This window comes from Microtus pennsylvanicus, chromosome 14, assembly GCF_037038515.1.
Source record: "Microtus pennsylvanicus isolate mMicPen1 chromosome 14, mMicPen1.hap1, whole genome shotgun sequence".
NCBI lineage: Eukaryota > Metazoa > Chordata > Mammalia > Rodentia > Cricetidae > Microtus > Microtus pennsylvanicus.
Genome location: NC_134592.1, coordinates 64,559,752 through 64,574,359, shown reverse-complemented (window position 1 = coordinate 64,574,359; position 14,608 = coordinate 64,559,752). Strand labels below are relative to the sequence as shown.

General features: G+C 37.6%; 1 protein-coding gene across 8 annotated transcripts in view; it reads left to right on the top strand.

Moving 5' to 3' along the window:
• Pnpla8 (patatin like domain 8, phospholipase A2) overlaps positions 1–14,356 on the top strand; it is a 47,132-nt gene extending 32,776 nt beyond the window's left edge. For all 8 annotated transcript variants that reach the window (XM_075948404.1, XM_075948410.1, XM_075948405.1 and 5 more), the window contains 4 exons: positions 1,786–1,843; positions 6,377–6,571; positions 11,889–12,084; positions 13,095–14,356. In XM_075948404.1, the coding sequence (XP_075804519.1) occupies positions 1,786–1,843; positions 6,377–6,571; positions 11,889–12,084; positions 13,095–13,369 (724 nt within the window). In that variant the 3' untranslated portion in view covers positions 13,370–14,356. The remainder of the gene's footprint in view (positions 1–1,785; positions 1,844–6,376; positions 6,572–11,888; positions 12,085–13,094) is intronic.
• The last annotated feature ends 252 nt before the right edge of the window (positions 14,357–14,608 follow it).

The window sequence follows — 14,608 nt, the reverse complement described above, 5'->3', positions numbered from 1 at the left end:
GCCTGTGGGTTCCTGTAATTGAACTCAGATCATGAGGCTTGGCAGCAAGCATGTTCATCTACTGAGCCATCTAATGGGTCCAGAATACTTTTTGCTGTTGTTATTTCAAGAACATACTTTATTTATTCCTAGTTTCTTTTTAATAGTGTGGTGGTTTGTTTGTTTGGTTTGGTTTTTGGCGGGGGGCGGGGGAGAGACTATATCCTAGTTGATTTTTTATTGCTGTGATAAAGCACGATTAACAAAGCGCCTTAGGAGGAAAGGGTTGATTTGGCTTACACATCCCCAGCACAGTCCATCGTGACTTAAAGTCAGGACAGGAGCTCTAGGCAGTAACTGGAGCAGAGGCCATGGTGGAATGCTGCTTACTGACTTGTTTCTCATGGCTCATTCAGCCTGCTTTTTTTATACAACCCTCAGACCACCTGCTCATAATGGCCTGGGCTCTCTCCAGAGCAATCATTAACCAATAAAGTGCCCTACAGACTTACCTACAGGCCTCTCTGATGAAGGCTTTTTTCTCGATCAAAATGTTCCCCCTTCCCAGACGATCCTAGCTTGTACTGAATTAGCATTAATCACATATATGTATGCAGGTACCCTTTTGGGCATAAAGAGAGGCCGGAAGGCAACATTGGGTACCACACTCTGTGATCTGTTGTCTTGCTGTATCACTCTCCACCTTATTTCACTGAACCTAAAGGTTGCCTAGACTAGTTTTGGCGAGACTAGTTGGGCAGTGACCTCCTGAGACCCACCTGTCTCTGTCGGCAATGCAGGGTGACAGGCATGCATAGCCTTTCCTTGATTTTACGTAGATGCTCAGAACTTGAGCTCATGCCCTCTTGATTTTAAAGCAAGTGCCCTGCCCTTTCCTACTGAGATGTCTCCCCAGCCTCAAAAATATTTTTAGTGAGTGATATTTTTAATGTAGTGGATTTACAAATGTTCATTAACCATGTTTTTCTTAATGATTTTTAACTGTTTTAATGACTATAAAATTACTTTCTGTCTTGAAATCAAGTAAATAATTGTAATTTTCAGTTTAATGGTAAGCTTTTAAGTAAGTTGTCTATCTGAAAATGATCTTGATGTGTACTGAAATCAAGCTTTGTTTTGCCCAATTCAAATGTTTGAGTTTACTTTTTTTTGTTTTCTTTTTTCATTGATTTGAAATACCACATTACATGACAGTCTATGTTTAAGTTTTCATCTGTTAATTTTTGTTCAGTGTCTATAAATTTTTAATCAAATACTTTCCCCCTCTTTCTTAGAAATATGTTAGCTCTTTTCACTTAATCTTTTAAATGAATCTTAAGCTACTTTTGCCATACTAGAAAGATTCCATGGGAAATTATGTAGGAATTATCAGTTATAATACAGTATGTATTTATATCCTTCAACTTGTGAACTTACCCATTATTGCAGGTTAAATGTTATTTCACGTTCTTCTGAGCCTGCTAGGACGGAATGATTCATATAATTTTTCATGAAGTCATAGTACTATTTTAAGATGTTTCAGTAAATGTATAAAAGAAAGTTACAAAGCCAGCTAATGTACCACCAAATGGTCTTTTATTTTGTAACTTCTGAGAGTGTCTTCATGAATTTGCATGATCTGTCATTGCAGTGTGATATGCATTCATTGGATTTAAGCCTCTTGGAGGTTTAAAGTTATTTTTGTTTGTTGTAACAGTATAACAGATCTACAGGCAAGTATATAGTCCTTGATTGTTAAGAGATAAAATAGTTTTGATATAACTCATGTATTTTTGTTTAATAAAGGGATAGAATGGGATCTGCACTAATGATTGAAACAGCGAGAGACCCATCATGTCCTAAGGTGAGTCTGAGATCTCTTAGGTAGACCATCACAGGGTCCAGAGAAAACATGTAATGCAAGTAGTCACAAGAAGAAGCGTTCTATGGAATTTCTTTTAATTGATGTTATTGATTCCTTATCTATTAGGTGTTTCTATTAAAATACAGGATGTAATCATTAGATTAGTTCTGTATGTAGTAAAAGTTTACAAACGTGAATTGTGACTGAAAATATAGAAGCATATTTTATCATAATTAACAAAATCTAGTGATTTAAGGAAAATTAAAAGTATTTTCTATCTTAGATTTTTACAGTGAAGTTGTGTGTAATATATAAAATAATAGGATTCTATTAACATATGAATAGAATCCCCGTTTTTAAAATTTGAATCATTTGAATATTTGAATGTTTCTATGTAGTTCTTCATTCATTGATTTGTTTGGAACCCCACAGTCTGAAATTGTTTTATCTTGGTTTTAACAGTAGTTTTTGATGGAGGGTTATCATTGATGTGCCTAGGAATCCCATATGGCTTGTATTTATTCTTGAATGTCAAGCTGTAAGGATCCGAGGTCAAGACATCCCTTTTTCTGTTACTCTTTTGACTTCATCACTTTCATACCTTCATTTTGTGAATGTTGTGTGCCTTTATGGCAACACTGAATTTGTGCAGAATAATGCTGTGACTTTACTAAAATCATAATACTTTCAAAGCATCTAGAAACAAAGACTAATTTGTAAATACACTATATTAATCTTTGTGGTATTTATTGATGATAATATTGTGTTATTACTACTACTACTACTAATAATAATAAAATAAGCTAGACACATGGTATTATAGGACTGTGAGTTATTTACTTAAGTGACTACTAAATAAATAACCTCACAAATGAAGTAGATGCTGTGGAACACACTAGCAGTTCTCTGAAAGCATACATTTCAAGAGATGTAAGGAAGGCTACTTTGTGAGACCTCATTGTGAAGGCTAGTAAGTAGGAGCATTCTTGGCAAAAGGACAAAGAGAATGGTCTATGCAGGCCTTAGAATTCCAGGAACTGCAAGCCTTCCTGAAGACTAGGGCCCAAGGGTCTGAGGGCAGCATGTGGGATGAGGCTGGAACAGTAGGCAGATTAGATCACACACTGGCCTTGAAGGCCAGGACAAAGAGATGACTTCATTCCTTGGGAGAGAACCCTAGGATGTGCCCTACCTACCCTACCCCTCTTATTTGTTCTTCTGGATCACTAGGCCTCTGTTTTTGTTTGTGTATTTGCTTCCAAATTGTGGAAATTGTCAACTTTGTAAAGGAGTAGAGGTGAGTATGGGGAAACCTGAGCCATATCTAAAGGTTCTTTGTTGTAATAAATGGAGTCACTACCATTAGAATTCTTAATCCTCTTTTGTTATATAAAGACCCTCTGGATTTTAGTGGATGGCCAATGGTACCTATAGATGCCAAGAATCATGAATTACTTAGAAAAATTTAGGATAGGTCCAAGCAAACAGGGCCCTGTCAGGGCTGGGCACAGGACAGAAAAACTTTGGCCTGTGATTTGAAAACTGAGAATTTGTGCAGGTCTATGCTCTGGCTTTACTAAAATCACAATATATTTTCCCCCATTGTTTCCATTTATTGAAAATAGATTCTTTTCTCATGCAGTGTATCCTGAGAACAGTTTCCCCTCCCTCTACTCCTTGCAGACCTCTGCACTTCCTCTCATCTGGATCTACTCCTTTTCTGTCTCTCATTAGAAAAGAATAGGCTTCTTAGAATTAACAGTCAAATATAACAAAATAAAATAGGAGATAAGGCAAATTCTATCACATCAAGACTGAATAAGGCTTCTTATCAGAAGGAAAAGAGCCCCAAGAGCAGGCATAAAAATCAGAGATGAACTCATTCAAGCACTCAGGATGTCCATAGAAAATACTAAACTGAGCACTCTAATATGTATCCAGAGGATCTAGTCTTATGCTTGTTGCTTAAGTCTCTGTGATTTCATATGAGCTCTGCTGAGTTACTCAGAGTCTTGTTCTCCTAGTTTTCCTCCATCCCCGCTGGCTCTAACACTCCTTCTCCTTTGTTTATCACCCTCGTTTGCAGTGGGACCTGGGAGAATGGATCCTATAAATGAGGCAGACTCAAGTCTCATGTCAACTCAGAGCATCAGACAGTTTATTACCGAGGATTAAGAAAGGTCACCTGACTAAAGTTGTCATGAGTTCAAGCTGTCATGAGTTCAAGCTGTATATAATCACAAAGACAAGCTGCAAGTGGCAAAAACATGTTTTTCCATAGAGACATATAAACAAATAATAGTTGTAATGAATAATCCCAAGTAAACTCGAATCCACTGTACTGGGAGGGCACAAAAGCACATCCAAGAACATCTCATGTTATGGAGGAACAGAGATTACAACTGTTGTTTATTTGGAGTTTTCTCACAAGGTCTCAGAAATCTCACACAGCTTCATTCATGGACTGTTTGAATGTGCCGTCTCTTCTGAGGGACTCTGCACTCTCAGAGGAGGAGCTGTTGGAGACCTTCCATTTAGAGCTGTGTTTTCCAAGGACTCTCACTCTCTGTAATGTCTGGCCATGGGTCTACATCTTTCCCTGTCTGCTGCAGGAAGAAACTTCTCTGATGATGACTGAATAGACACTGGTCTAAGAGTATAGCAGAATATGATTAGGGGTCATTTTTTGATCCTTTTTTCTTTTAGTCTTTGGTTTTACCCTAGGTCTTTGGGCTGTGTAGTAGAGCTCTGGGTTCTATTTTGTGGAGTAGCCTTAAGTCAAGTCAGACATTGGTTGTCTGCTTCCAGAAGTTCTGGGCCCCATTGCCCTAGCATATCTTGCAGGCAGGACAGATGGTAGATCAAAGGTTTTATAGCTGCGTTGGTGTTTACCTTTCTCGGTTGGTAGCCTGCAGAGCACCTTCGCACATCAAAGACACCAGAACATAGGGGTGAAGGCTCCATGTAGGCATCAGTTCAACTGTTCATGTTCAATGAATTGTGTGAGTGCTGTCCTCAGCAATGTCAGGTGCTGTCAGTTTGTGGAGAGCAGCCCATTGTCTTAGCAACAGCCTGGACCCCCTTGGCTAAAAACCCAATTGAATGCAGCCCAGTCCCAGTACAGGGATTCTTGATTGGTGACTAGAGATGGCCAGCTAGGACTCTGTATCCCCCATTATTAGGAGACTTCATTAGGATCACCTTCATGTATTTTATGAAGTTTCCACTGCACTAGGTTTCCATATTGTTCCTCAAGTGTCCCTTAATTCTGTTTCTCCCCACATTCCCTCCCTCAACTCTTATTTCCCTTCCCCCCTCCTTACTTGATCCTCCCATTCCCATCTCCACCTGCCCCTAGTATACCCATAAGGTCTATTCTGTTTCCCCCTCCCACAGAGATCCATGTGTCTCCTCTAGTCCCTTCCTCTATAACTAACCTCTCTGGGTTTATGGATTGTGGGTGGATTATTATTTATTTAATAGCTAATATCCACTTATAAGTGAATACATGCCATATTTATCTTTCTGGGTCTGTGTTACCTCATTCAGGGTGTTTCTTCTAGTTCCGTCCATTTGCCTGCATATTTCCTGATGTCATTTTTTTTAAAAGATGAGTAATACTCCATTGTATAAATGTACCACATTTTCTCCATCCTTTTTCCTTTTAGGGACATCTAGGTTGTTTGTAGTTTCTAGCTATTATGAATAGAGCACCAATGGACATGATTAAGCAAGTGTCCTTGTGGAAGGATGGAGCATCCCTTGGGTATATGCTGGGTCTAGAGATAGATTGATTTCTAGCTTTCTGAGGAACCACCATATTGATTCCCATACTGACTATACAAGTTTGCACTCCCACCAGCAGTGGGTGACCCTTATTCCATATCTTTGTCAGCATGAGTTGTCACTTGTGTTATTGACCTTGGTCTTTCCGACAGGTTTAAGATGGAATCTCAAAGTAGTTTTGTGAAATTATAATATTTCCAAAACAGATAAAATAGACTAATTTGTAAATGACATTGAAGTACTACTGTGTTTGTTCATCTTTAAGTATTTGTTAATTGTTGAGACTATTACATTAGTTATTACTTTAGAAATGTGTACCATTCCGAATCTTTTAAAATAAAGTCATGTACTCAAATACACCTTTTATTATTGTTTTGATGTTTCACAAATTATCCCACAGCTTATGAATTTCTTTTTTACCTTTGTTTCTCTCATAACAAACATGTAGTTTCATAGGGAATTTTGTGTTACACACTGACCTTGTTGGTCTTGTGGATGTATATAACTAATAGTATTTAGCTGGCCATGGCATTTCACACTTATAATTGCTGGACTCAGGAGGTTGAGGCAGGAGAATTGCACAAATTCAAGACCAGCCTAGGTTATAGGTGAGTTTTGGGCCAATCAAGACCGCAGAATGAGGCTCTCTGCCTTTAAAAAATTAAAAAATCATAAATAGTATTTAGTTTTTAAAGATTCTAGATAATGTGGTTAATAGTCATATTGTTTGTTTTTTTATCTTTTTAGGTAGCTGCTGTAAGTACCATAGTAAATAGAGGCCTGACACCAAAGGCTTTTGTGTTCAGAAACTACGGTCATTTTCCTGGCATCAACTCTCACTATTTAGGAGGCTGTCAGTATAAAATGTGGCAAGCCATTAGAGCCTCATCAGCCGCTCCAGGCTACTTTGCAGAATATGCACTGGGGAATGATCTGCATCAAGTAAGTTGACCTGTGTGGCTGTCTTTAAACTCTTAAGTGTTTGAGTCAGCACTTGAGCAAGAGGGGTCTATGGGAGAATTTTGAGAGAAGAAAGGGAAAGAGGAAATGATATATTATAATTTCAAACAATAAAGATTTATAAGTTGCCATTTAGTAATTATAGCTGACCTTCACAAGGATCAATAAAAGGAATTGCTTCATGTTTTTACATATGTCAAAAGATTTGTAACTCAAGACACTTTTTTTTAATTAATAAGGCTTATGATTTGAGAGTTTGGAAATTTGAGAGTTAGGAAAACTTCTGCTTTATATTGTGTGGTTGATAAACACAGTACCTGAACTGACGAAAAATGAGATCGTGTGCATAAACTATATAACAACATGATGAAAACTGATAAATTCCTGGAGGTGCAGGCCATCTGTGTGACAGTTTTGAAAAGAGTACGTTGAAGGTGAGAAGGTTGTCACACAATAGAAGGCAAGCACTCACTAAGCTAGCTCTCTGCTAGACAATACTTCACAGGCACCAACTCATTTATTACATGTTGCTCCATTTTACAAATAAGAGATTAGAGTCTTTAGGACGGATAAGAGATAGCGAGATGGAGCTACAGTTAGAGGATGCTGTCTCTGGCCTGCTGTTTCAGATGTATGTTTGGATTATCTGGAAAGTTGGATATTGTTGATCATTCCTTATCTGAATAGATTGATTTACTTTTTCCTCTATCTAGTTTTTCACAGTTTAAAACCTGAATTCATAGCCGGGCAGTGGTGGCGCACGCCTTTAATCCCAGCACTAGGGAGGCAGAGGCAGGCAGATCTCTGTGAGTTTGAGGCCAGCCTGGTCTATAAGAGCTAGTTCCAGGACAGGAACCAAAAGCTATGGAGAAACCCTGTCTCAAAAATCCAAAAAAACAAACAAACCCTGAATTCATAACATATTACTAAATAATAAAAATTAAGCATTTTAAAGATTTTGAGCTAATACTTCCAGTATACATATTTTTATAAAAGCTAAATGTTGATGTGACTTCCCACTTAAAATCAGTCCCAGTTGAAGGAATCATGATTTCTAACTTTCCTCTCTAATCATTGAACTATATGTATACTCTTTATGATAATCAGTTGTGAGAAAAAAGTCTATTTTACTGATGAAAAATTTCAGATAGCACTCAAAGCCCATGTGTAGATCTTCTCTGTAAGCTGTTGTCATCTGTATAAACTTGAAATCTTCCTCATGGAGAATTTTAGTTTCCATCTATCCGGGTTAAAAATTTAAACTACTTTTCTTGATTTTGTTTTACATTTGGATAAAATAACATTTTTAAATGGTTGTCAATTATCCTATTTTCTTTTAGTTTTTGGAAGTAATAATATAATCTCTGTAGTTAAAGCACAGTTCTTTAATCTCTATAATCATTTTAAACTATCTATTTTGAATTATGTAAAGCACTTCCCTTGTTTTTTTTTTCTTCCATTACCTCAGGATTGGTCTTGAGGTTTTTTTGTTTCTGATATTGATTCAAGATTTATATCCAGATACAATTTTTATCTTGATATGTATTTTTATATCCATATCAATAACTTTCTCTGTTATTATATTATTCCTACTGTGTCCTAAGTGAAATATAATTTAATATTTAAAAATACTATAAGCCAGGCGGTGGTGGCGCACGCCTTTAATCCCAGCACTCAGGAGGCAGAGGCAGGCGGATCTCTGTGAGTTCGAGGCCAGCCTGGTCTACAAGAGCTAGTTCCAGGACAGGCACCAAAAACTACAGAGAAACCCTGTCTCGAAAATCCAAAAAAAAAAAAATACTATAATGTGGGGCTGGAGAGATGGCTTAGTGGTTAAGAGCACTAACTGCTCTTCCAGAGGACCCTGGTTCAATTCCCAGCACCCACATGGCAGCTCACAGCTGTCTGTAATCCCAGTTCCAGGGGCCTGACAGCCATGGCAAAAACACAAATGCACATAAAATAAATTATAAAAAATAGGTATAATGATAATAATATTATAAAAATACTATAATGTTTATAAATTCTAACTTTTAATATAACCATCAATTTCAGGCCTCCAGAAATGTTCTCATTATTGTCTCTTCCCTCCTCACCCCCATTTTACTGAGACGCCAGAACTTAGAACTCACTGATTATTCCAGCCTGGCACTGATCTCACATTCCTCCTACCTCAGCTTTTGTTTTTATCTAAGAGGAAGCAGCTCTAATGTTTCGCTAACTTTACTTTATTGGTTCTTTTCTATTTTACATAGACTAGTAATATTTCTTTCCATGTTTGACCATTTTTATACTGACAACTATAATCTCTCAATTTATTATCAGCTACGGATAAAATAACTAACCAGTGGAGTCCAGAAACAGTGACACATTTATCTTAAGATTCAAATGGAATCTGTAACGTAAGATCATTCTTAAGTAAACGCTTTTAGTTTTCTTTTTGAAAATCTTGAGCAGGAAATGGGATAGTTGTCTCCTCAAAAGATAATATTTTATTCTATTAATGGTCTTGACACACACACACACAAAAACTTGGAATGAAACAATGTTATTTTCTGCCTCTTCTTAACCTTTTTAAGTTGCCAAAGATAACATTAAAATGTGGTACTTTTATAACTCTCATACTATAGTCTTTAAATATATTATTATATATAATCTCATTTAAAAATGCCCTTCCATGTCTACAGGTATCTCATTTTAGTTCCTTTATATCCTTTTGGGGTCAGGTAGACTATAAATTATGGAGTGGGATATGGTATTGCCAACCTTCAATATCAGTATTTAGAAGGCAGAAGCAGGCAGGTCTCTGTTAGTTCAATTCAGCTTGGTATACGTAGCAAGTTCCAGGGCAGCCAGAGCTGCATAGTAAGAACCTGGAGAGAGGAGGGTGATGGAGGCGTGAACATCGTACCCAGAGTGAGCACCAGTTATGTTTCTCCAGCTGTGTTCTCAGGACAAAGGCCCCCTCCTGGACTGAGGTCAGTGCTCTCAGGACAGCCGCACTTGTCCAAGTATTCGCCCTCTTATCCCAGATTTGGACCGTCCGTAGACCAGTTTTCTGTAGTCTTACTTTCAGAGACTGTTAGTGCTCAGCACCGTGGAAAGAGCCGTGGGTGTTAAATGTTCATACCTACTGATAAGAAATATATCCGGATTTTTTTTTAAATAGAGTCTTGCTATGTAGCACTAGCTGTCCTGTATCTTACCTGTGTAGCTGAGATTGCACTTAAACTCACAGCAATCCCCCTGCCTCAGCCTCCAGAGTGCTGGACTAACTGTGTGTACCATCATGCCCAGCAAGAGGTGTCTTTTAAAAGAATATTGTCTAATGAAAGTCACAACATAAAAACGTACACTACAATCTTTCAAAGATGTCTACTTATAAGACGATGGTGGTCAGCAATTCAAAAATGGAAATTAGACCATAAAGAGACAACTAACAGCCCTTTTAGTAAAAATGTAGAAGCGAATAAGCAATGAAAAGATAAGCAGACTGCTTTTCTCAGAATGTGATGGCCTTCCTTGTGTTTCCCTATAATCTCAAAAGTGTGTTAAAAGTTTATATTAGTGATCATTAACAGTATATATCTGCCTGCTAGTGTGAGCACATGCTAGAATATTGTGTGTGTGTGTAAAACAGTCCACAAATAGACCTATCTACAATATGGCGCCTTTATATCTGATACAGATACAAAGAAACTAAAAAAAAAAATAGTCCTTTTGTGAGACAGGCTGTGTATGTGTGTATAGTGTATGTGAGCAATCTGAATGAATACCAGAGGTTGACATCAGGTGTCTTCGCTCTCCACCTTGTTGAGACAAGGTCTCTCACTGAACCCAGAGCTTACCAATTGGCTAAACTGGCTGGTCAGTAGGCTCCATGGATCTGCCTATCTCTGCCCGACACAACATTTACCACCACCCCTGGCTTTCGCTAAGTGTTCGGTGTCTGAATTCAGGTCCTCTTGCTCCAGTAGCAGACACTTTACCTAGGAAAGCATCACTACGACCCAAGGACACTCTTCTTCTCAGGGAAGATTTGCTTTGACATAGTCACTGTTGTTGCCCCCACCTTTCCCTTTCTCTTTCACAAACACACCAAAAACCCGACAAACCAAAATCACTGTCCATCCGCAGACATCACTGGTGCACTGGACTTCATCAAAATTAGGAAATAAAGTGACTCACAGGAAGAAAGTAGACCATTGAAATCTGTAGATCTACAGTGGGTACATGTGGAAGCCATATAGGGAAAAGGCTATGTAGTTACTTAAAGTATCTTTAGTCAGATGTGTGTTCCTAGATTTTAAGCTCAGTATCAATATGGAAATTAAATACATTTAAATATTGTTTTGTGATTCATTCTATTATAGTTTGGCCATAATTTAAATTTTTAATTTATTTTACTCTTTTTATATTAGTTTTAATATTATTTATTATATTTAATTTTTATATTAATGCGTATTTTGCATTACTTTTTGAGTTCTTCCAAATCATGTTGATACTGAAAAACACCGAGAAGAGTGCTTCTCAATCTTCCTAATGCTGCAACCCTTTAATACAGTTCCTCATGTTGTGGTAACCCCAACTATAAAATTATTTTTGTTGCTACTTCATACCTGTAATTTTGCTATTGCTATGAATCTTCATGTAAATATCTGTGTTTTCTTAAGTGATGATCTTAAGTGACCCCTGTGAAAGGATTGTTCTACCCCTAAAGGGGTCGCAGCACCTAGTTGAGAACCACTGACTTAGACGTTCAAACATTCTCCTACTTTGTTCAGGTTATAACTGTACTGTGAATATGATACCTACAAATTATTGTTTAAATTTCAATTAGTTTGATTATGTTAAACTTGTGAGATTATTTTGTTATTATTAACTACCAACTATCCCAGTGTGTTTTTAAAAAGCTGTTTAGTTCAGGGGTCAGCAAGATGGTCCAGTGGGTAGAGGTGTTTGCTACAAAGTCCAATGACCTGGGTTTAGTCTTCAGGACCCATATGCAGAAATTTTTCTCTGCCCTCCACATGAGTGAACGCACAATCAGTCAATAAATACACATGAAAATTTTTTAGGTTTTTCAGTTTATCTTAGTATTTTTGAGCAACTTATACAAATCAATCCAAAAAAGTTGTTCAAAATAGGAAATTACAACTTATTATCTTTGATGGTGGATCTTGCAGTTGTAGAACATGAATAAATCCGTTTGCAAAGCCCCTCTTGTAAATCACTCACTTTCCTGTTAGTTTCTCCCTGTAGGAAGTACTGAGTTGGCTGCTCTTTTGACTTTTTACAGGATGGAGGTTTGCTTCTGAATAACCCTTCAGCCCTGGCCATGCATGAGTGTAAATGTCTCTGGCCTGATGCACCATTAGAGTGTATAGTGTCCCTGGGCACAGGACGGTATGAGAGTGACGTGAGGAATACTGCCACCTACACGAGCCTGAAGACAAAGCTCTCGAATGTCATCAACAGTGCTACGGATACAGAGGGTGAGTGTCTTAGTTTGGCTTTCTAGACACCATGGCCATGGTCACTTTTATAGAGGAAAGCATTTAACTGGGCTGGTTTACAGTTTCAGAGATTTAGTCCATTATCACCATGGCAGGACAGGGAGCATGCAGTCATACAGCAGTGGGTCGCTTCCCGCCGCCCTGCTTCCGGCTAGCTTTACCCAAAATAATTACATGGAAACTGTATTCATTTAAACACTGCCTGGCCCATTAGTTCTAGCCTCTTATTGGCTAACTCTCACATCTTGATTCAACCCATTTTTAATAATCTGTGTTCACCACAAGCTCATGGCTTACTGGGAAAGATTCAGCATGTCTGACCCGGCAGCTTCATGGTGGGTGGCTCTCTCTCTCTGCCTTCTTCCTCCCAGCATTCTGTTCTGTCTACTCCGCCTATCTAAGCTGCTGTCTCTTTATTTAACCAATGAAAGCAACACATACAAAGAAGACCCTCCTACACCATATATATATTTGATTAAGAGGAGGGCAAGATGACCAACATGATTCTTTTAAAAGGAGGAGGATAAGGATGGCTCACTGGAGACTCAGAAACCTTTGGAAGTCATGGGAATGCTCATGACTTATGGTAGTAAAATAAAAGTTTGTACATTGCCAAACTTTTTCAAATTACACAATTAAAATGATTAATTTTAATATGCATAAATATATACCCCAGTGAGGATGGTTCCTAAAAAATGAAAAGCAAAGGGAAGGCAAGACATTTTATTAGGGAGAGAGAATAATCAAGCAAGGTCCTTAATTGAGCAGAATATATAAAGTATTTGGAAAGTGAATTGCAATTTGTAGATTTGTTCTTCTTATGGATTCCTTGAAACTATGTGAGTTGGGGTGATAAAATGAATGCATGTTAATAATGCGCCTAAAATGAAGATAATTTTAAATGAAGAAAAAATGAATAGAACATTCCAAAATAACTTACATCATACCTTCTCTTACCTATCCTCTCTCCTTCATTTTTGTTTTAACAGAAGTCCATATAATGCTGGACGGTCTATTACCTCCTGACACATATTTTAGATTCAATCCTGTCATGTGTGAAAACATACCCCTAGATGAAAGTCGAAATGAAAAGCTGGATCAGCTGCAGCTGGAAGGGATGAAGTATATAGAAAGAAATGAACAAAAGATGAAAAAAGTTGCAAAAATATTAAGTCAAGAAAAAACAACTCTTCAAAAGATCAATGATTGGATAAAATTAAAAACTGACATGTATGAAGGCCTTCCATTTTTTTCAAAATTGTGAAGAGGGTATGCACGTGTTCTCATAAGTGAAGGTCGTGAGGAGATCCACCAGAGTGAGTGAGGGACTGCTCCAAAGTGAGTTTCTGTGGAATGCTGAATGGATTCTGGGAAATCAATCCTGAGACAGGTGACGTTCTGAACAGCTCACACCTCATGGAAGATATGTTTGGTTACAGACATCGTATGGGAATTAAGTATTTAAGATGTTCATAACCTTTAGGCATTTTATTACTGTGCTAGTTGGTTTTAGTATCTCTTGGTCTTAAATTGTTTGATGTTGAAAATTTATTAATATATGTGCCAAACAAGAAATGGGAGCGTTGTACTCTGTGCTTTGCTTTTGGTCATCTCAATCATGTGGGGTTTGTGTGACCATTGATTTCCTTTACATTTACACCACTCAGCATTCACTGGGCGTACCTGCAGTCCACGTGCTGCCTTTCACTGCAGTAGCATTTAAAGAGATGCAGAGAATGGGATTTCCATACAGAGGACCTGTATGTTTGAAATAGGAAAGCATTGGATGCAGTTTTCTATGTAAAGAGGTTGGTGAATTTCCAGTGAGCTAACTTCCTCTTGAAATTTGAAGATAACGGTCACTTTTCTAAATCGAATGCTGTCTTCTCATTCACTGTTACAGAATCAGTTGTTTGATTTTACTGAGACAATATTCTTATCATTAACAAAAATAAACTGTTAAAGTGATCATCTGTGAAAGGCTAATGCCATTTTAAAGTTTTTTATTGCTCATAATGATTGCCCAGTTTCTTGTAGCATTTACAAAGAAATGTTAGTCAATTTAGGTTTACTTCAGTAATCCCTGTTTGGGTTTTACCGAAGTCAGAACTTTGTTCTGTAGCCGAATAAATTCTTCTTTGCTGTATTATTTCCTTTGTAAATCTTTACATTGTGTTGAAATTTCCCATGAAAAATGAAACCAAGGTATGTACACTTTGAATTATACACATAAACTAACACTGACCCTGTTTCCCGAGTTGTCATAGTGTTTGTACTGAGATGGGTGAGCGCTGTGGAGTGGTGGAGGCTGTGGTTATCAGTCTGCTTCTGTCTGCTGTATAGCAGCTTCTGGGCATGACCCTGAGGACAGTGGACAGTTTGGGAGACTCAGATCTTTCATTTGTAAAAGGAGAAAAGGCAGTGGTCAAATCTTGTGACTTCTCATGCATATTTTAGGTACAAATAAATAAGCTTCCAGTGATTTTAGAATATAATTAAAATA